Source organism: Lepisosteus oculatus, chromosome 3 (genome assembly GCF_040954835.1).
Source record: "Lepisosteus oculatus isolate fLepOcu1 chromosome 3, fLepOcu1.hap2, whole genome shotgun sequence".
In the NCBI taxonomy this organism is placed as follows: domain Eukaryota; kingdom Metazoa; phylum Chordata; class Actinopteri; order Semionotiformes; family Lepisosteidae; genus Lepisosteus; species Lepisosteus oculatus.
The window spans coordinates 7,834,005-7,852,872 of NC_090698.1; the positions used below are offsets into that span (position 1 = coordinate 7,834,005).

Below are 18,868 nucleotides of genomic sequence, written 5' to 3' on the forward strand. Positions count from 1 at the left end.
TATAGAAAGAACGATACAATCCAGCTGGACCGAGGCCAGGCTCGGCTGCCCGGACTGGGTCGAATCGGGACTCTCAGAACCCGCTGGCTCACGTGGCCGTGCGGGCCTCGAGGTGACGTAACACAAGGCTGACGTCACCCCCCGCCCCCGTGCGCGTGGGAGCTAGCTTTCGGATCAGGGTGCTTTATCTTCGCGGCTGCCTGTAACCGCTTTGGTTCACCAGACACGTTCTCGCACCCCTGATCTAAAATGTCTTTAAATGATTTGGGGGTTTTTGCACTTGAAATTAAAACAAAAATCTGGCATGTCTCGCACCGGGTATAGAACCGCTGTTTTAGATCCAGCTGGAATGTGGGCTGGTCAGGAGTTCCGGAATGCGTTCATTTTTAATGAAATCGTGCACAACCACCTTCTCATGTCGGACACCCCAAAGTGAAACTGCGCGCACTGTTGACTGATTGTCCTGTGGATCCGCAGGAGAATGATATCAAAGGTATTTCCCAGAAACTTATTAGGTTTTCAAATTCTCAACAGAACAGGTACATTGAGACAGAGCAGCCTCATTCGGTGAAAAGGCGAGTCCCACATCGCCCCAGTGACGGGTAGGTGCCCATTGCTACGGGTGTCATATAGGAAACAGTGCAATGAAGGAAACGACAGCTAACCCTTTTGGACAGAGTGGGAATTGGGATGTTTAGGTATCGGTAAATCGGAGATCTTGGAACTGAGAGAACAGGCATCCTGCAGAAATGCTTGAAACTTCAACTGCCCTGAAAACAGTGTCCACGGCAACCCCCTGAGCAAACTGCACTGAGCAAACTGCAGCAATGTCTCCCTCCAGTGGCGACATGTAACATAACACCGTTAATCTGTCGCGTGTCTGGCAAAGACCCTGCAGGCCGTGTTAACTATGGTCGTTTTGCGAGGCCTGTTGCAGAGTAGAGTAGTTTTAGCAAAACACAAGGTATGATGTGAAACTAAAAACTTGCATCCGTTAACACGTTCAATTTCCATTTCCAAAAAATACAACTGGTGAAACGTTTATCCCCAAATCTAAGGAATAAAAGGGCAATTGTATTATGATTAGAAAAGTTTTTTCATTAATTTTGCACAACTGACATCATCTGGTGAGATTATCAGATGAGCTGTCTAATAAATAAAGGCTCGAATGATCAGGCCTTGTTGGGAGCAGAGTGATGTCATTGTCACGAAACAGTTCTTTTCGGGCCCTATGCAGACAACACGATCCGGAATAGTGAGGAACCACTGAGGGAAAGGTCATGCAGGAGAGGGTATGGAGACAGGGGGCGTGTCCAAGGGCTGAATCCGGGGCGAACTATCCATGAGAAAATCCAAACGGGTCATCCAAGACAGAAGGTAGAGTCCAAGGCCAGGGGACCCATCCAGGGAATAAAACCATGAACCGGGTCGGGACCGGCGGGGCGGGGGAATCAGGAACAGAAGGTTAAAAACATAACGGAGCCGGACGCAGCAGGACCCCCAGCTCTCACGAAGCGGAATTCGATGAGGAACCTCGAGTGACGTCTGCGTCTGGCTTTTAAGGGGGAACGGAAATAGGAAACAGGTGCAGGTAATGGGGCAGAACAAGGCAGGGCTGGAGTGCCCTTAAGAGGAGGAGTAGCGATCGTGACAGTCATATTTCACCAAACCAGAGCCACACTGGTTATACAGGGCTGTGGCTTCTGCAGCAGGATGAACACAAAGGGCAACCCTCCTGGAGAGCTAAGAAGACAGGGGGTGTGGAGAAGACAATGCTGCTTCAAGGAGCTAAGTGTTTTTGTCAGCAGCCATATCACCCTGCAATTCACAGCTGGCAACCCACTGGAGCTCAGCAGGTGTGAGCCTGGCCAGTAGCTGGATGGGAGACTCCTGGGGAAAAAAACTAAGGCTGCTGCTGGAAGAGGTGTTAGTGGGACCAGTAGGGGGCACTCACCCTGAGGCCTATGTGGGTCCTAATGCCCCAGTATAGTGATGAGGACACTAAAAAAGGTGCTGTCCTTTGGATGAGATGTAAAACCAAGGTCCTGACTCTCTTTAGTCATTAAAAGTCCCAGGGTGTTTCTCAAAAAGAGTAGGGGTTCAACCCCGGCATCCTGGCCTAATTTCCTATTGGCCCTTACCAATTACGGCCTCTTAATAATCCCCCTCTCTGAACTGGCTTCATCACTCTGTTTTCCTCCCCACTGAGAGCTGGTGTGTGGGGAGAGTACTGGTGCACTATGGCTGCTGGCGCATCATCCAGGTGTGGCTGCACACTGGTGGTGGTGGAGGGGAGTCCCCATTACCTGTAAAGCCCTTTGAGTGGAGTGTCCAGAAAAGAGCTATATAAGTGTCAGCAATTATTATTAATTATGATTTAAATGTGATTCCAGAGTGGCTTGTCTGTGCAATCTGCTGAAGGAGGAAGGAGTCTTTTAAATGTCTGCTGTGGCAGCAGTGTAGTAAAGATCCAAAGACATCATTGGAAAAGCATGACAAAGCACAAAGAGATACACAGGAACAACAAAGCCTGGTGCAGACTATGGGAAGTCATGACAAGGCAAATTGTGTGAATATGTACTGCACAGAAATGCAAAAGAAGTGTTGCTCACTGACACTATGGTGTATTTTCCCAGCCACAGGGCCATCTCAAGCAGCTGTACAAAGACATTAATAAAAAGTAATGGCCTCTCTTCCTGCATCTATTCGTACTTAACAGAAAAATAAACTCACTCACCTGGGGTGTGTCCCTGCTGGTTTAAACTCAGCCTGGGACAGGGCGCCGACCAGCCTTGTGTCCAGAGTGTGTCCCTCCTGCTGGGTTAAACTCAGCCTGTTTCACACAGCTGGGCGCTGACCAGCCTCGTGCCCAGAGTGTGTCCCTCCTGCCGGGTTACACTCAGCCTGTTTCACACAGCTGGGCGCTGACCAGCCTCGTGTCCAGAGTGTGTCCCTCCTGCTGGGTTAAACTCAGCCTGTTTCACACAGCTGGGCGCTGACCAGCCTCGTGCCCAGAGTGTGTCCCTCCTGCCGGGTTACACTCAGCCTGTTTCACACAGCTGGGCGCTGACCAGCCTCGTGCCCAGAGTGTGTCCCTCCTGCTGGGTTACACTCAGCCTGTTTCACACAGCTGGGCGCTGACCAGCCTCATGCCCAGAGTGTGTCCCTCCTGCTGGGTTACACTCAGCCTGTTTCACACAGCTCAGGCAGAGAAAGGTGAGATGAGGCAGCTCGTCGGAATGAAGAAAAACACCGAGGCGAACATGTCGGGATAATACTTTATTTTTGTTTGAGAGGAGAATCTTGTAGCAGGAGAAAGAAAACGCAACAGACGTGGGGGAGAGAGGGGAGCGTGACTGCAAGCCTTCCTCACCGATATACACAGGCGCGTTTTTAACAAGGACTCCTCTCCATTCTGCACCAGGTCCAGCCTGTGCTCTCTCGACACACTGCTGCCCGGGAGACCCCTCACAGCGGCAGAGGGAGCACACACTGGGGACGGGAGACAGGGATCTGACTGGAGGAGCTGGGGGTGAGGGGTGGGGGGTTCTCTGCCATTGTACTCTGAAAAGCAAGCGGCATGGTTTCTGTTCCACTGGCACAGTCATGGATAATAAATAAACCCACGTGAGAGATCAGAATGTTCCAATTCACAGGAGACTCTAAATTAAAGCCCCAGCTGTGGAGGGCTGGTTATGTCACATTGACGTGTCTGCGGAAATGATGGTTCTTGCATTTTTGCTGAACCCTGTTGTGTTTTTTGTCTTTCAGGAAGAAACTTTGAAGAATAAGACATTAAAGTCGTTTCTTTCAACAAAAGTCTTGTTGACCAAGTGCTCATCGGGACTCTAGAAACAGAAACTGATGCATCAGAGCTGGCGACCTCCCACCTACGTGTGCCATTTTGGACACACACCCCCCCACACACACACACCCCTTTCCGAACCCTTCACACGGACACTTGAGCCACAAGATTGTTACGCTGAGGGTCCACCATGTACATGCAGCCCGACAGTCGAAAAGGCATTCGGAGATCTGCGCAGCTGCATGTCCTCAGAGGGCTGCTGTGTCGTGACACTGCAGAACTGTTCTCCACACGCCCAGCCCTGCTTTGAGAAGCAGCTGCGGGAGACGGACTAGTGGTGAACATGCGGAGTTAAGTAAGCCATTCTAATTTTGGTCACACGCCCATCAAACCCTACCATCTACAAGCACTGGAATCATTCCAGCCCCCCCAGTGGTGCCACACAGCCAGCAGCCTGCGACAGACCCCTGCAGCATGAGAACACGCCCGGTGATGAGGTGACAAAGAGACAGCTGCATCAGACTGACCCGGAAGAAGATCTAACCATGTGGTTCCTGGCGCAGGGGTGAGAGGTCATGAGACGAAAAGGTGAAAAACTCAGCAGAACCTTCCCACCCACTCACTCCACGTGCCTCCTCCCTTCATCGCTTGACCCTTGTGTTTTTCGTTAACGTGAGTTTGCGATGTTTCCCTCTTCGGGACTTTGCACCCAAACCAAGCCTGGCTGTCTCGATCTGCAGCCCATCCCTGTTTAAGTACATCAGCATTCCTTGGGTGCTAGCATGCAAGAGGGTGATGCAGCTATCTCTTTCAGCCAACAGAATCTGAGAACAAAGGAATTCCTGGACGTCTGTGCACAACAGCCTGTTTGGAGTGGCCAAAAGCAGGGCTACAGCATGTTACCAGTCCTGGGGAAAGGAAGTACAGCCGCAACTTAATTACAGGCCCTCTGCGGTGACTATCGTCTCACTGCCGGGCTTTTTACTGCAGAATACACAATTTAAATGCAGCGGCGGTGTAATTCCGAACTCCAGTGCAATGGGTTCACAGCTGGAGCTGTGGTTTTGGAAACCGGTGGGCAGTTTTAGCCCCGTGGGGTCCACACCAGCGAGGTGTTTGCCTCAGACTGTGTTGTGACCAGCGCTCCCGTGATTTCAAAAGGAAGCAAACGTCAAATCCACCCCAGATTTACTGTAGTGTTCTCGGGACGCCCGCGTTCATGACAACGTTAATCGCAACAATCTACTGGATATAAACCCTGCAAATCGTTACATTCCCTACGGCATCCTGAAGTCGAGTACTATGCGCTGTAACGGTTTTGCAGAATGTTTCAATTTCCCTTCCCTCGACACCCAGCTCCCCATTGCTTTACTGAGACCAGACCTGGCACCCCAGGATATAGGCAGTAACTGCCCCCAGTGGAACTTGTGCCCCCCTCATTCCTGGGCAGATTCTGCACCAGGTCATCACTCTGAGTGGGTAGCCTTGCCCTCCCTCCCACCAGGCAAGCCTCTGGAGATGGGCATCGTTAGGGCTCACAGTGGCCCACACGCTCAACCCTGTAGCCCCGAAAAGCAAAACCCAAGTGGCAAAAGTCTGCCCAGATCCTGAGCAATAACTGACACTTTTCGACTCTCTGTATAAAGTGCAAGGGTGAAACCGTTTAGTGAGAAATGACAGAAAAAGCCAGTGGAAGAGTTCTTTTTTTTTTTACAGCTGTTTTAAAAATAATGCAGCAAACTAGGCAGGCTTTTCAAATATATGTCCGTTACACCTTAAATGTAAAGCGACAGAAAACACCAAGAAACTTTCAAGAGATCAAAAGGTTCTGGAATTTGGGCATGATGTCAACAGAAAAAATAACTTTTGGCTGAGAAGACACCCCCCCCCCCAATTTACGCCACCGATGTGAATTTCTGCCCCCTCCCCGTATCAGTATGAAGCTTTGATTCTTTCCCGTTATCCCTCAATCACCCCGGCTCACGAAGTGATGTTGTCGCCCGCTCAGCTACTTATATTCTCGCCAAAGAACTGGAACTGGGGGTGGGAATGTGGTTCCCAAGTGTCTTATCCAGAAAAGCCATTCACTTGGAGGACATCTTGACGTCTGTGACCAAGATGTTGTAAGTGTGAGCCTGGATCATGCTGCGACCCATAATTCCCTCAGTGATTTTAAAGATCACGGGGTTTTGAGACACACATTTTCCACAGCTTTTCTGCTTCCTAATTCCCTACGCTCCGCAGATCTCTGAGATAACGGCTGTCTCTGATCATGGACGGGGCCGAGCTACCTGCTCCCTTGACCGGGACCTCGATACCTTTGAACACCTCAAGTTCCTCACCCTCCAGGGGGCGCCCTTTCCACTGCTCAGTGTGGCCCACATCCTGTCGGTCACGTCGGAGGGTGTGGCACCACACAGCTGGTGTGGCACCACACAGGGAAGAGGAGCAGCTCCTGTGCTGGCCTGTTGGTGTGCCTACAGGCTCACAGGGATGTCAAGGAAAGGACACGTCGCCCCTCTAACTCCTGTACTAGCGGGTACCTGGCGGTCACTCACCAGTACCCCCTAAAAAGCCAAGCCCATTAAGCTGTGTGACTCTATCTCTGGACAAAGACTATTTTCCCCAAAGAATAGGCTGTGCACACAAGACAATTCCCATCATGCTTTGTGTGACTTTTCACAAACACAAACCTCTAGAGACAGGGGGTTGTAGAGCCCCCCCTCCTCACATTCTGCCTTTCTTTGTTGTGGAATTAAAACCTGGCAGTTTGGTTTTTTGGTTTTTTGAAAAGAGAGAACGTGGGGAGAAAAAGACAGTAATCCAAATGAGAACGAGATACGTGCGCTAATGATTTGTGAATCCTGATGCAAGTTTCTTGAAGTTTTCCTATAGACTTGAAGCTGTGGAACATGTTCTTATTTTTACGCAGGTTATTCAAGTGAGAAACCTGAATCAATCTATTCTTTTGCTGTACTTCATTAAACTCAAGACTATATTACATTCATATGCCTGTATTCAAACCCCTTTCCAGAAAGCTGTCAGGGGACAAAAAGGTTCAAAATAAAAACGACAACAAGGAAAAAAAATATAGATACATGACAAAATCAGCCACAAAGCATCAGAATGCTGCAGCTGACAGAACTGTAGGAAGCTCCATTACAGAAGAAAACCGGCCGCACCCCTGTGCCCTTTCTAGTGGGATTCTGGGAATGGGACACCTTGGCTCCCATACAGCCAAGCAAATGGAGTGTGTCTGGGAGACACTTTGGAGAAAGGCCACTGAAACTATGTGTTTTAAATACGGAGGATGAACAAGCAGCTTGGTAACCTGGGAGCGAACTGGCACTGCTCTCTCAGCTCCAGACCCCGCTGCAGTTTCCTGGGCCCAAGCCCGTATCCTCGGCCGTGCCGAGTCGTACCTTCCACCCCGGGCCGCGGCGGCACCCGACTACACTGCGCTGGCGCTGCCGGCCCGGTGCTCTGCCCCCCTGGGCCGCGCAGGTCGACCAGCTGCCTTGTCCCAGCCCACGCAAAGAACAGTAGTATTACCTCTAGTGCTCTAGTGCTTTACAGACGTCACGCCAACAACCGGCGCGCTACACACTAAACCAAACGGCTTTGGGGGAATGGCACTGCAGACACCTCTCCTCTAGTGGAATGGACCGTGTGCGCGTGGCATCTCGCACCGCGCACACCCTGCGTCGCCTCGTGGACCTCCTAACGTACACAGAGAGAGAGAACGATCATTGTGGGAATGATCCTCGAAGATGACTAACCCACCACGGAAGGAGTTGTTTTTTTTTGTGTATTTTTTTTTTTTCGTTTTTGCAATCACTAAAGGGAAGCAGACTGAACTAATTTGCACACACACACCCTGTTAGCTTTTGTTTTTGTGTTTTTTTTTTTTAGTCTTGGAGGACAGTTATTGAGCTCTAGACTACTACAGAAAAAGGACAGAGAGGTTAAGTGCTGAAGGGAGGAGGGATTGAGGAGGAGGGGTGAGGGGGTACCGCACAGACTCTCCTGATGCACCCCCAGCCCTACAACCTCGCACCCTTGCCTCCACAACTTCCCATTGGTTGGTCTTATCGCTACTTTACATAAGAGGTGGGTGGGAGGGGAAAATCACGCTGTACAGTATAGGCAGTCCCAGGGGAGCCCCTCCCATCCCTTACCCCCTTGCTACTGGGCATCTCTACTGGTTGGCACCTTCTCGGTTGCTGCTGTTGCTACTGCTGCTGCTGCACTGGCTCGAGCTGGCCACCAGGTGGTGCTGTGGCACAGTACCAGGGCAGGGATTGACGTAGTTGAAGAGAGTTGGCAGGAAGGGAAGTGGCTCCCCCTTGTCACCGGGCGCCATCATATTGAGAGCCATGGGCAGGGCAGCCAGATTGTAAGGGTAGGCCAGTAGCTGGGGCCCGTAGAGGAGCTGATAGGGGTCAGGGTAAAAGGGCAGTTTCCCCAAATCTCCATTGGACATCTTTCCCAGGGGCCCAAACTGAATGGCACTGGCTGGGTATGAAACCAGGATGTTGTCTTCTTGCTTCTTGCTGGAGCGGCAGCCTCCTGGTACGATGAGAGGTAAGGGAAACTCCTGGACTGGGTAGGCCACCTCCCGGTGGAAGTCCCGGGGAACTGGAGGCTCCTCCTCTGATTTGTGGGAGACCAGCACGCTTTGGGGGGCGCTCACTCCCGTCAAGCGAGACATGATGAGGCCCTGTCCTTCGTGTACCATGGCCTGGGTGGCTGGGCTGGGCCCCATGCGGGGCCTCAGGAGGTCCTGCACTGGGGGGTTGGTGGGAGACTTGAGCCTCCTCTGGGCGCTGTTGCCTGAAGTGACGAGGGGAGCCGTCTGCTCACGGGAGGGCACAGCATTGCTGCTGGCTTTAGCAGTGGTTTGGATGACAGGAAATTCAGGAGATACAGCGACAGCCACAGAGGCTGGGATCTCCTCCTTTTTGGATATCTTTACGATTCCCTTTGCCTCTGCCCCCTCTTTCCCGCCATGTGACACAATCATGCTGTCAGCAGCCTCCCTTTCCATGGAAGATGCCGTTAGCTCCTGCACAGGAGTGGCTTCTCTCGGCAAGGCTGCCACCCTCTGCTCTGCAGCTGGATGAGAGTCTCCTTTTCCCTTAGGCAGCATCACCAGCCCCTGTGTCGTAGACCCCTTTTGCTCTGGGCACTTTGGCGTGTCTCTAGGCTCAGGAGTGTTTCCGCCACTGTGTGATGTCATAGCTAGCTTGGGTGGGGTAGTGACCCCAGTCTGCAACATCCTTAGGTCCTGGGAACATTCATCTTGGTCTGTGCCTGATGATGCTTCCCGTATCAAAGTGCTCTGGTAAGCATACTTGCTTTTATCGGATAAATCCTGTCCAGCATTGCTTTGTGTGGTACCAGGTGCGGTTGCTGCTGATTTGCCTGGAGTTCTGATAGTGGGGAGCAAGCCCAAACTGACATTCAGACTGGTATGGTGGTCCTCAGATGGGCCATTGTAACGATGGCATGGCAAGGCAGTTACTCCACAGTCTTCTGTAGATGTGGCGTGATCTGCAGCATTTGTTTGTGCCTCTGGGCTCCTCTCAGTTTTGTACGAGTCAGCCGTGTCCAGCTTATGCAACTCTGGAGAGTCCTTGCCGTTCAGAACCAGAACACTTTGAGCACAGCCACTGGGAGCATCAGATCTGTTGGATTTCAGACTCTGGTCAGGTTGAACTGTCTTGCTACAGTGTGGGCTGGGGACTGATGCTTCCATGTCAAGATTTTTATCTTGGCCTTCCCGTGTCTCACCACATGAGAGTTCCGTTGTCTGGGTTGGCAGAGCTGTGTCAGTCCCGACCCCTAGTTTGAGTGAGCTGTCATATCGAGGTTCATAGCTGCCTGTGTTGCTCGGCTGCTGTGACTTTGAATAGTTAATAACAGGAGGGCACTCGTCTGTATCTTGTTTTGCTTCAGAATCCACTTCCGGGTCGGAGGCTGTTGCTTCGGACACCATCGGCGTGGCGGTCTCGGCAACATCACTCGCATCTGACCCGTGACGTTTCATGTGCCTTCCCAGTGCAGCGGCTGTCTTGCAGACCTTTGAGCAGAAGGGGCAGGAGTGACGAACAGAAGGTCTCCTGCCAACCCGAGGAAGGCTGCTTTTCTCCAGTTCACTCAGCTCAGCCCCCACCTCTGCCTGTGGCAAAGTATTCTCTGTTTTGGTGTGGTGTGTGCCCTGATGCTCCTCTAAGAGACTCCGGGAGACGAATGTCTCCTGGCACAGCAAGCAGACGAACTCCATGAGGTGTGTCAGCTCATGCTTGTCCAGCTTTTTCACCGTGGAGAAGTGCCGGCCGCAGGTGCTGCACTCGAAGGCTTTACCCACTTGGTGATGCCGCTCGTGCCTCTTCATAGAGAGGTAGTCCTGGAAGGACTGGTTGCAGATCTGGCACCAGAGCTCTTCTTGTTCCTCTGGCTCTCCCTGTTCATCTTCCAGGGCTGAGGAGGCATCTGGCTGTCTCTCATGGCCCTCATCCTGTGCACTCTGCTGCACCAGCCTCTCAGCTCTCTTTGTCAGGCGCAGGGAGCGCTTGTAGTGGAGCTTGCGTTGCCAGCTAGATTTCTTTACCTTCTGCACATGTATAGCCTTCCTCTTGGGCTTATAGGAGTAGTAAGGCCTCCATAGGTTGTCCTCTGCATCCTGGTCGCTCTCTTCCTCTCGGACCTCCCTTCGGAAATAGTACTCTCTGGCTTTGCATGGCTTGGGCATCTTCTCATTGTTGTCCTTACTCCGGTGGCGGTGGTGGTGATGGTGTTGTTGGTGATGATGGATTGGCTCTTCTATGGGAGAGTCAGCCTTTTTTGTTTTGGAGGGTGGAGGGCTCTTGTCCCTCATCAGATCAGTTTCTGAGATGCTCCTCTTCACAATGGCTTCCTCTCCAATGCGCACAGTGATCTGGCACAATGGGGCTCCACCTTTGGTCTCGGAGGACCCCCCAACACAAGCAGGCTTGGCCACATAGGTCACACTCTTGCCATGGGCTTTGCAGGTCTTCTGGGGCCTCTTCTCCTCATCTGCACTGGATGGTTGTCTGCCTTCCTCTTCTTTTGTGCTATTCTCTGACTTGGAAGCTCTTTTTTGGGACTGAATGTACTCCCTGAGGACCTGCTTCTTGATGGGCCGGGCCACTTTGGGGGATGGTTGCTCACTGGCAGGCTCATTTTCTAGGGAACGCCGATTGCCAGAATAAGCTTTGCTGCTTGACGAAGGAACCTGATTGCTGTGCATAATCACAGATGACACAGACGTTCCATGCACTATTACCGAAGGCTTTGGGTGACCATATGCAATGACAGTAGAGGCAGACGTTTCTGTACCACAGAAGCCTTTGGCATGGCCAGGCACCCTAAGGTTTGTTTCGTCTTCCTCAGCCTCTCCATCCCTGTTTATCCCATGTACAGGCAAGGTCGGAGCAGAGGGTTGAGTTGTTTCCCCTCTTCCCAACCCACCAGGATCTAGAGGTGGTGCCAACAAGTAGCCTGCTGGATCTGCTTGCAGGCCCATAGTGTGTTTTTCATTGATGTACGACTGCAGCTGGTCAGAGCCCAGAGGGGCAGGCAGCCCGCCATCCATAGGTAAAGCCAGAGGAACAGAGGGTATGTTATCGGAAGAAAGCAGGATGTTTTCAGAGAGTGACTGGCTATAGGTCTTGTAAGGTCTCTTCTGGGACCTCATGGGTAGCAGGCGGTAGAGTTTGAGAGCATTTACCTTCTGCTTGTAACCCCCATTGGGTGTTTTCTCACTAGTTATGAGTCCAGGGTTGATGCCATGGAAGGACTTCTGGTGGGTTTTCAGGTTGTAGTAAGTGACAAAGGTCTCCCAGCAGAAAATGCACTGATAGCGTCTTTCTCCTGTGTGCCACACCTCGTGTTTGGTCCGATACTCAGCCAGGGCAAAGACCTTGTCGCAGTATCGGCACGGGTACTTCCTACGCCATGAGTGGACGTTGGAGTGGCGCTTGAGACTGGAGAGGGTCATGTAGGAGCGCTCACAGACTGTGCAGAAGTAGATGATGTGCCCATCCACCACTTTCACAAAGTGGTCCTCCTCAGCCAGCAGGTCTGTCCTCTGGAAGCTTCGGTGACGTCCCAGGAAGCCCCTCCCTTTCTTGTGGATCCTGGCCGGTGCTGAACGACCCTGTGGTTCCTGTTCCTCTTCCTTCTCCCTTCTCTCCCCCACCTCTTCCTCCTCCTCCTTCTCCTCATCCTCACAGTTCCCCTGGTCTTCCTCCTTGGCTGGGGCCACAAGGGCTGTTTGCTCCTGTTGTCGAGGCTGCCCGCAAAGTGCCTCATGGGACTGCAACCTCTTGTTGTGAATGAAGGCTTTCCCACAGTGGCGACAGCTCAGCGTCCTCCCTCCTCTGTGCAGCCTCATGTGGACGCTGAGGGATGAGGATAAACTGAAGGAGCGATGACATAGTCCACAGAAGAAACCTTTAGAAGCTGGAGGAGGGGAAAGAGATCCTGACACACTGTCCTTTGACTCACTTCTCTGCTTAACAGGTGCTGCATCATCCGTGCTTGATGCCACCCTGCCGTGTTTGTGACCCCTTCCCTTAAAAGCCACTGTACTCAGGTTGAACAGGATTTTGGCCGTTTCCGTGGTGGAACACTCAGAGTCCATAGTCACTGGGAAGCTCTCAGCGGCATGGTTGTTTTCCGAGTCCTGTGCTGACCCACCACCGCCAGTCTCTGTGGGCCCAGCATCCATTGGATAGGCTGGCAAAGGTAAAGTGCTCTGTGGAGGAAGTTCATGGGGAAGGCTTTGGAACTGAACCACGGAAGAGGATTTGGGATCCTTCCTGGCTGGGGCTGTGAGGTCGATGGGAGATGGGGATCGTCCGGAGTCAAAATGTCGCTGCTTGTCCACTGCTGCCATCTTCCACTGGGAGTCTTCCAGGTTTACGCCGGAAGGCAAGGAGGGTGATGTGTGCCGCTCCCTGTTTCTGGGAAGCCTTGGAAGGCTGCAAGGGAAGTCGAGAGACGGTGAGCTGGCTGAACTGTCCGCCTTGTTCTTGGCCCGTCCGGGATCCCCAGCCAGGCTTGCCAAGAAAGGAATGCCTAGACTCTTCCCGGCTTCGGAAAGCTGCTTGGTGCCTCTGGAGCCCTGGAGGGAGACTCTGGAGGTGTAGATGTAATCCAGCAGGTCCGAGAGGATGCCAGACTTCAGGTGAGGCAGCTCCACTACCCTCTCGCTCAGCTGTGTAGCTCCAGGGGCAGCGGCAACAGCGGCAGCCCCGAGAGGCAGGGGCGAAGAGAGCAGCTCCCGGAAGTAAGGGCTGCAGGCGGCCAAGACGCTTTGGTGGGCCCGGAACTTGGCGTCGTCGCCAGCGATGACAGTGACGTCGCAGAAGAGGCCCCCGTCCAACCGCTGCTCGTTCAGGTGCGAGAGGAGGGTGCCCGCGTGGCTCGGGTCCGAAACCTCGGCCCTGGACACCATGACGTTGCGCCAAAACCTGCACCAGGAGAGACAGAGCAGATTAGGGGCGATCTTTTCTCATGCCTACTTTCCCTGCAGCATGGCTTCTTCTGCTGCTGACTTCTATCCCTGTTGCACTAATAATGGCAGTGAGTGAGGAATTACTCCATGTTTTATAGCTCAATCTGCTCAAGATTAGGATAGTAATGTTCTGAATATAGAGATCGGTATAAAAAATTGGTTCCCATAGCCCCTGTGATAAACACTGTGTGGTCCTGTTGTTCTAAGCATCCCCACAACATGTAAGGTAAAACCTAAAGCATGAAATTGAGCTGGTTACTTATCTCTCATTAACTTAAATTGAAAGCAGTACTGGAGATGACGAAAAAATAACCATGTGTTTTGTAAGGAGAAAGTCGGAGTTAGATTTGCAGCAGGAACAAAATTTACTGTGTTAAGCATTCCTGTTCAATGAGAAAGCAAACAAGTGGCATGTCCAAAATCCTTTTTGAAGCCATTTCCTTCACCTAAGTGAAAAAGGCAAGGTGATTTAATCGAGCATTCACTAAAGCAGATCCCGGAACTATACATAGCCAGGGATCTTAAAATAGGTGCTGTCTTCAGGAAAGGGAAAGTTTAAACATAACCTTTCATAGCCATCTGTCTTTAGTGTAAGCACTTGAAAATTAGTAGCATTAAAATGGTGCTCCCCACCAGAAAATAATCATTTCAAGAAACTGCAGTCAGTCATTGGAAAGCAGAACCAACATTTATTGCATTTGATTGGGAGACTTTTTAGATAATTTCCTTATGTGATGTGCTCCTGTTGCTGCTGTTTAAGTTCCAGAATCCTTTTTCATGGCTGCACACGCGATTTAAAGAAAACCTGAGAGTATAAATCCTAAGCAGAATTTAGAATCAACTGCTGCCCTAGTAAAGGTTATACAACGTCGTTTCTTAAGGAAGATAAATTGTTTTGCCTAGGGGCAAACTATTCTACAAGTCTCCCAGCTGTCAACAATGTTCGGATTGTTACTTGCCATGCTAACTAGACGTTCCTACAGAAACAGTTCCTGAGAAGCCCTGTCAAAGGTGATTATAGCGTGGAAGTGCAATAAAGGGGACACAAATTAGCACTGCACACTGCTCTGATGCGGAATGAAAAGAAAATCCTACAAGCTTTTCAAAGAAGCAATTCTACAGGATTGCTGCCAAACTGAGATTAACAGTACTAAGACATCCACCTTACAGACATAAGATCCTTAGGACATAGAAAAGGATACAAAAGAGAGGGGGTCATTCATGCCTTTTAGCTAGCTGGTTGATAGTAGCTAATTAGAAAAGACTGTCATGAAATCTTTGTTGCCACACCAGACACCTTTGTCTTCCTATAGCACTACCAGCTCTGCCTGTATGCTTTCCTACTTCTGATGTAATTGGTATCTCTGGGAGTCACTGGCATGAAAGTGTGGGGGTGGTACAGATCAAAGGGCAGCAGGCTGTCAAGACCAATAGAGGGATGGCTAAGAGGTATCCAGATGCATTCTGGCAGCACAGATTCTTGCACATCTGCACAAATCTTAACAGGTATCACTATGATGCACGTTCTCCTGCGTGATCTCACTATTCTCCACCTGCAGAGTCCGTGTAGTCTGATGCAGTTCTAAATAGTTCTTGCCATAGACAGACTGCAGCTAGTTGAGAGAAGAAGAGGTCAATCTACTGATCTGACCGTCCTAACTTTTGTTTTAAACCAGCATGGTCCCAACAACCACAAGCCTGACAATCACTGTTAAGCAAACACTAAAAGCAATGCCAGTGCTTTTGTTAAGTGCTGCCATTTGCTTCTCCGATGCTTAGTAAGATCAGAAAAAAGGTTGTTTTGCTTGTAGCTGCTGTGCAATGTCCAGCAGCCAAGTCCAGGGAGCTGGCCCAGACCTAAATTTGATGTTAAGCAAATTTTGGAGGGTGACTGATACAGTTTTTTTACTGGTGCAACAAACAAATCTATAGCATTTTTAAAGCAGCATGAAAAATGATGGGCAATTATAATGATGACCTGGGGGGATACTGGAGGAGTAATATAGCCCTCACTGACATCACTGAGAGATCACAGCAGAATGAGCACTGACTGGAGGAGAGACGCAGCTCTCACCGACAGCACTGAGAGATCACAGCAGAGTGAGCACTGACTGGAGGAGAGACACAGCTCTCACCGACAGCACTGAGAGATCACAGCAGAGTGAGCACTGACTGGAGGAGAGACACAGCTCTCACCGACAGCACTGAGGGATCACAGCAGAGTGAGCACTGACTGGAGGAGACACAGCTCTCACTGACAGCACAGAGAGATCACAGCAGAGTGAGCACTGACTGGAGAAGAGACGCAGCTCTCACTGACAGCACTGAGAGATCACAGCAGAGTGAGCACTGACTGGAGGAGAGACGCAGCTCTCACTGACAGCACTGGGAGATCACAGCAGAGTGAGCACTGACTGGAGGAGATACAGCTCTCACCTACAGCACTGAGAGATCACAGCAGAGTGAGCACTGACTGGAGGAGAGATCACAGCCTTCACTAACAGTACTGCCCTGTAATTCCTGCTGCATGGCAAGTCAATTGTACCTTGCATAACTCAAGCCCACCCAGAACTGGGGAGGTTTGGCTGTCCACACCCCACTTCTTGCTGAATCATGATAAAAGTTGGCTAATGAAGTAGCCCAGAATGTAACAGGCTATGTGGACTAGAGGGCTCAAATTGGTGTATTTCTGACTGAACCGCTCGGATGTCTCTTCACGGCTTCTTCCAAGCGGTGGTTATGGTGGATAACCATGAAGCTGAAGAAACAACAGAAAAAAGCACACCAAATAAGAAAAAATACCCAATCCGGTCTGATACAACACGAGTAGGAAACTGCGAAACACCGCCAAAGTAAACTGTCCCCTTTCCAGGTTCCTTTGAAAACCGCCTTCAATACGTCAGCAGGGATTGTTTTCCCTGGAATCCGAGTGAAGAAGTTTTCCGTGTCCGTCTCCGCAGCAACAAAGCTGATAAAAAAAAATCAATGCTTTTTTTCTTTTAAGGCAGAGAACGAGAGGCTCTGAGGCCCGCGGGCGCGTGTGATGTTTCTCTGTTCCTGTCTGACATCGCCGGGCTGCGCGTTCTGTTGAAGGGATGTTCCCCTCCGCAGACACCTCACCCTCACATCTTCCTTTCCCCTGCTGCCTCCCCAGCACTGCCTGACTCAGAGAGAAACCCGAAGTGCACAAAATAAATCTTCTCCTCGGGCTTTTGTCCCCCCCCACCCCCCCCACCACCGCCACCTTTTCAGCAGCAGCAACACGAGCAGGTCTCTGTAAAATTCCACAGCCAGTGTGTGAGCCCCCGAACAAGGCGAAACTAGGTCAGGCCTGTTATTGCAGGATAGGCTCACCGACTGAAGGCCTGCGTAGATAAACCAGCACACACACACTCACACACACTCTGACACTTGTTCTCAGCTTCCAAAAGCATTATCTCACACCAAGCCTGCTGGCCAGCACAAACACACAGAGAGCCTAGTATAGCTGCACATGTGAAGGTTTTCCTGGTGAATGCCAATGTTGGAAAAGCAGGTGCAGTTAGGCGCCTCCAGCTATATGGCAAATTACAACATGACTAAGGGAAAGCACATATATCACCTGAGCAGCGAAACACTAGGGGGAAAAACTACGGAATTAGAGGACAACCGTACTGTGGTAACCGTTTTCCTTGACAAATGCACACGCTGACACGCAGCCTCCGAACGCGTTTGTGTTGGTGCACACCAAACGCACGCTCTCCCGCACACGGAGACACGGACACGCCCCGACCCATCCGCGACCTCACCCCCGCATGCAGAACCCGGCCACCGCAATCTCTGACTCCGGCAGCCAGCGGAAAAACAGCAGCTGTCGCCCCCTCACGCTCCCTCGCTGACGCACAGGCACCGCGGTGGAGGCCGAGCAGGGCAGCCGCAGCCCTCCGACGCCCGCTCCCTCACCCAGAACACCCGATAACGCTGCACCAGCCCGTCGACGTGCCGACAAGGAAGATGGCAAGCCCTCCCGTGGGATTCCCGGAGGCTTGCGCAACGCCTCAAGAATTCCAATGTTTGGTTGTCCTCTTTTCTGATATTTTTTTGTCATTTTTTTGAGGCCGCTGTCTCTGGTTGCCTGCTGGGCCAAGAGCACACAGTGCCAAAACACTCAATTACTGCTGAGACTCCAATCCCAAACAAGGCCATTCGGTCTCTGTGGTCTGTGTGGTAGTCAGTAATCAATGTATCCTTGGATCTTACCCACGTGTTTCGTGCAAGCAGCAAAGTATCGGCTTCAACAACATGATGGGTTCCACACTCCCACCCCTCTTAGTGTAAAGTAGTCCCTCCCGTTCTCTGTGTTAAAAGCATGTAGTCCCCACTTGTGTCCCCTGGTGTGTGTTTCACCTATCATGCAGAAGAATTCTGCAGGGCAGACTTCGGCAGTGCCATCGAGGATTTTGAATACTTGGGTAAGGTTTTCTCTCCGTTCAAGACTCAAACAGTTCAGTTCCTACAGTCTGCGAGTGTAGGATTCCTCCTTGAGGCCTGGGATGTATCTGGTTGCTTGACTCTGGCCTGAGTCCCAGCAGCAGTATCTTTTCTATAACGTGGCGACCAAAATTGCACACAGTGTTCTAAATGAGGCCTTACTAGCGCATTATACAATTTTAACATAATATCCTTTGATTTAAATTCTAAGACAATTTGGTGAGCCACAATCTGCTGCCTGAGGCGTATACCTACTTCCCTGATTTAAGCGTCACTTCAAGCGTATTACAAGGTGCTTTACCAGTTTTGGTAGTTTTCCTCAAACGTCATCTTAACACAGCAGAAAACTCTTCATGTGCTCAGCTCTGCTGATGATCAGACTCTTAAAGCCCAATTGTCAAGTATTTGCGTCACCTGTGCCATTTGCTGATCGTCTCATGTACTATGCTTACGTAAAATGTGCAGTAAAACAACGCTGCATCAGGGTTAAAGCACAATAAAGTTAACCAAAGTATGGTAAAATCACAGAGCAAAGTGCAATAGAACACAGTGAAATCATAGTAAAAGCACGGTAACGTGTAGAAAAAATATTGAGATCATGGTAACCAAACAGTAAAATGAAGCATAGTGATTTCACGGTAAAAGCACAGTTAAGTGTAGTAAATTGCAGCGAGATCATGGCGAAAGCACAATACAGTGTACAGGTAATGAAACACTGTGAGATCATGGTAATCGAACAGTAACGGTAAGTGGATCACTGGAGTGGGGTCATGGTAAAAGCACAGTACAATGTAGTAAAACAGTAGCAGATTGTAGCGCAGTGAGATTGTGGTAAAAGCACAGTAAAGTGTTGTAAAACACAATGAGATTACGGTAAAAGCACAGTTAAGTGTAGATCATGGGCAAAGCTGGGCTGGGCTCAGAGAGCACAGTAAATTAAAAGACGCTGGGAACTGTGGTGGTGTGGTGGTGGACCCCCGGCCCTTGATCCACACACACATCCTCCTGCTTTACAGCAGCAAACACAGGCAAGAGCAAGCTTGGGAACA

The 18,868-nt window shown here is 50.8% G+C and overlaps 1 protein-coding gene across 3 annotated transcripts in view; it reads right to left on the minus strand.

Annotated features, from left to right (window-relative positions):
* Window positions 1-3,264: 3,264 nt before the first annotated feature.
* zbtb4 (zinc finger and BTB domain containing 4) overlaps window positions 3,265-18,868 on the minus strand; it is a 40,675-nt gene continuing 25,071 nt past the window's right edge. For all 3 annotated transcript variants that reach the window (XM_015340773.2, XM_015340772.2, XM_015340770.2), the window contains one exon: window positions 3,265-13,305. In XM_015340773.2, coding sequence (XP_015196259.2) covers window positions 8,004-13,289 — 5,286 coding nt within the window. In that variant the 5' untranslated portion in view covers window positions 13,290-13,305 and the 3' untranslated portion in view covers window positions 3,265-8,003. The remainder of the gene's footprint in view (window positions 13,306-18,868) is intronic.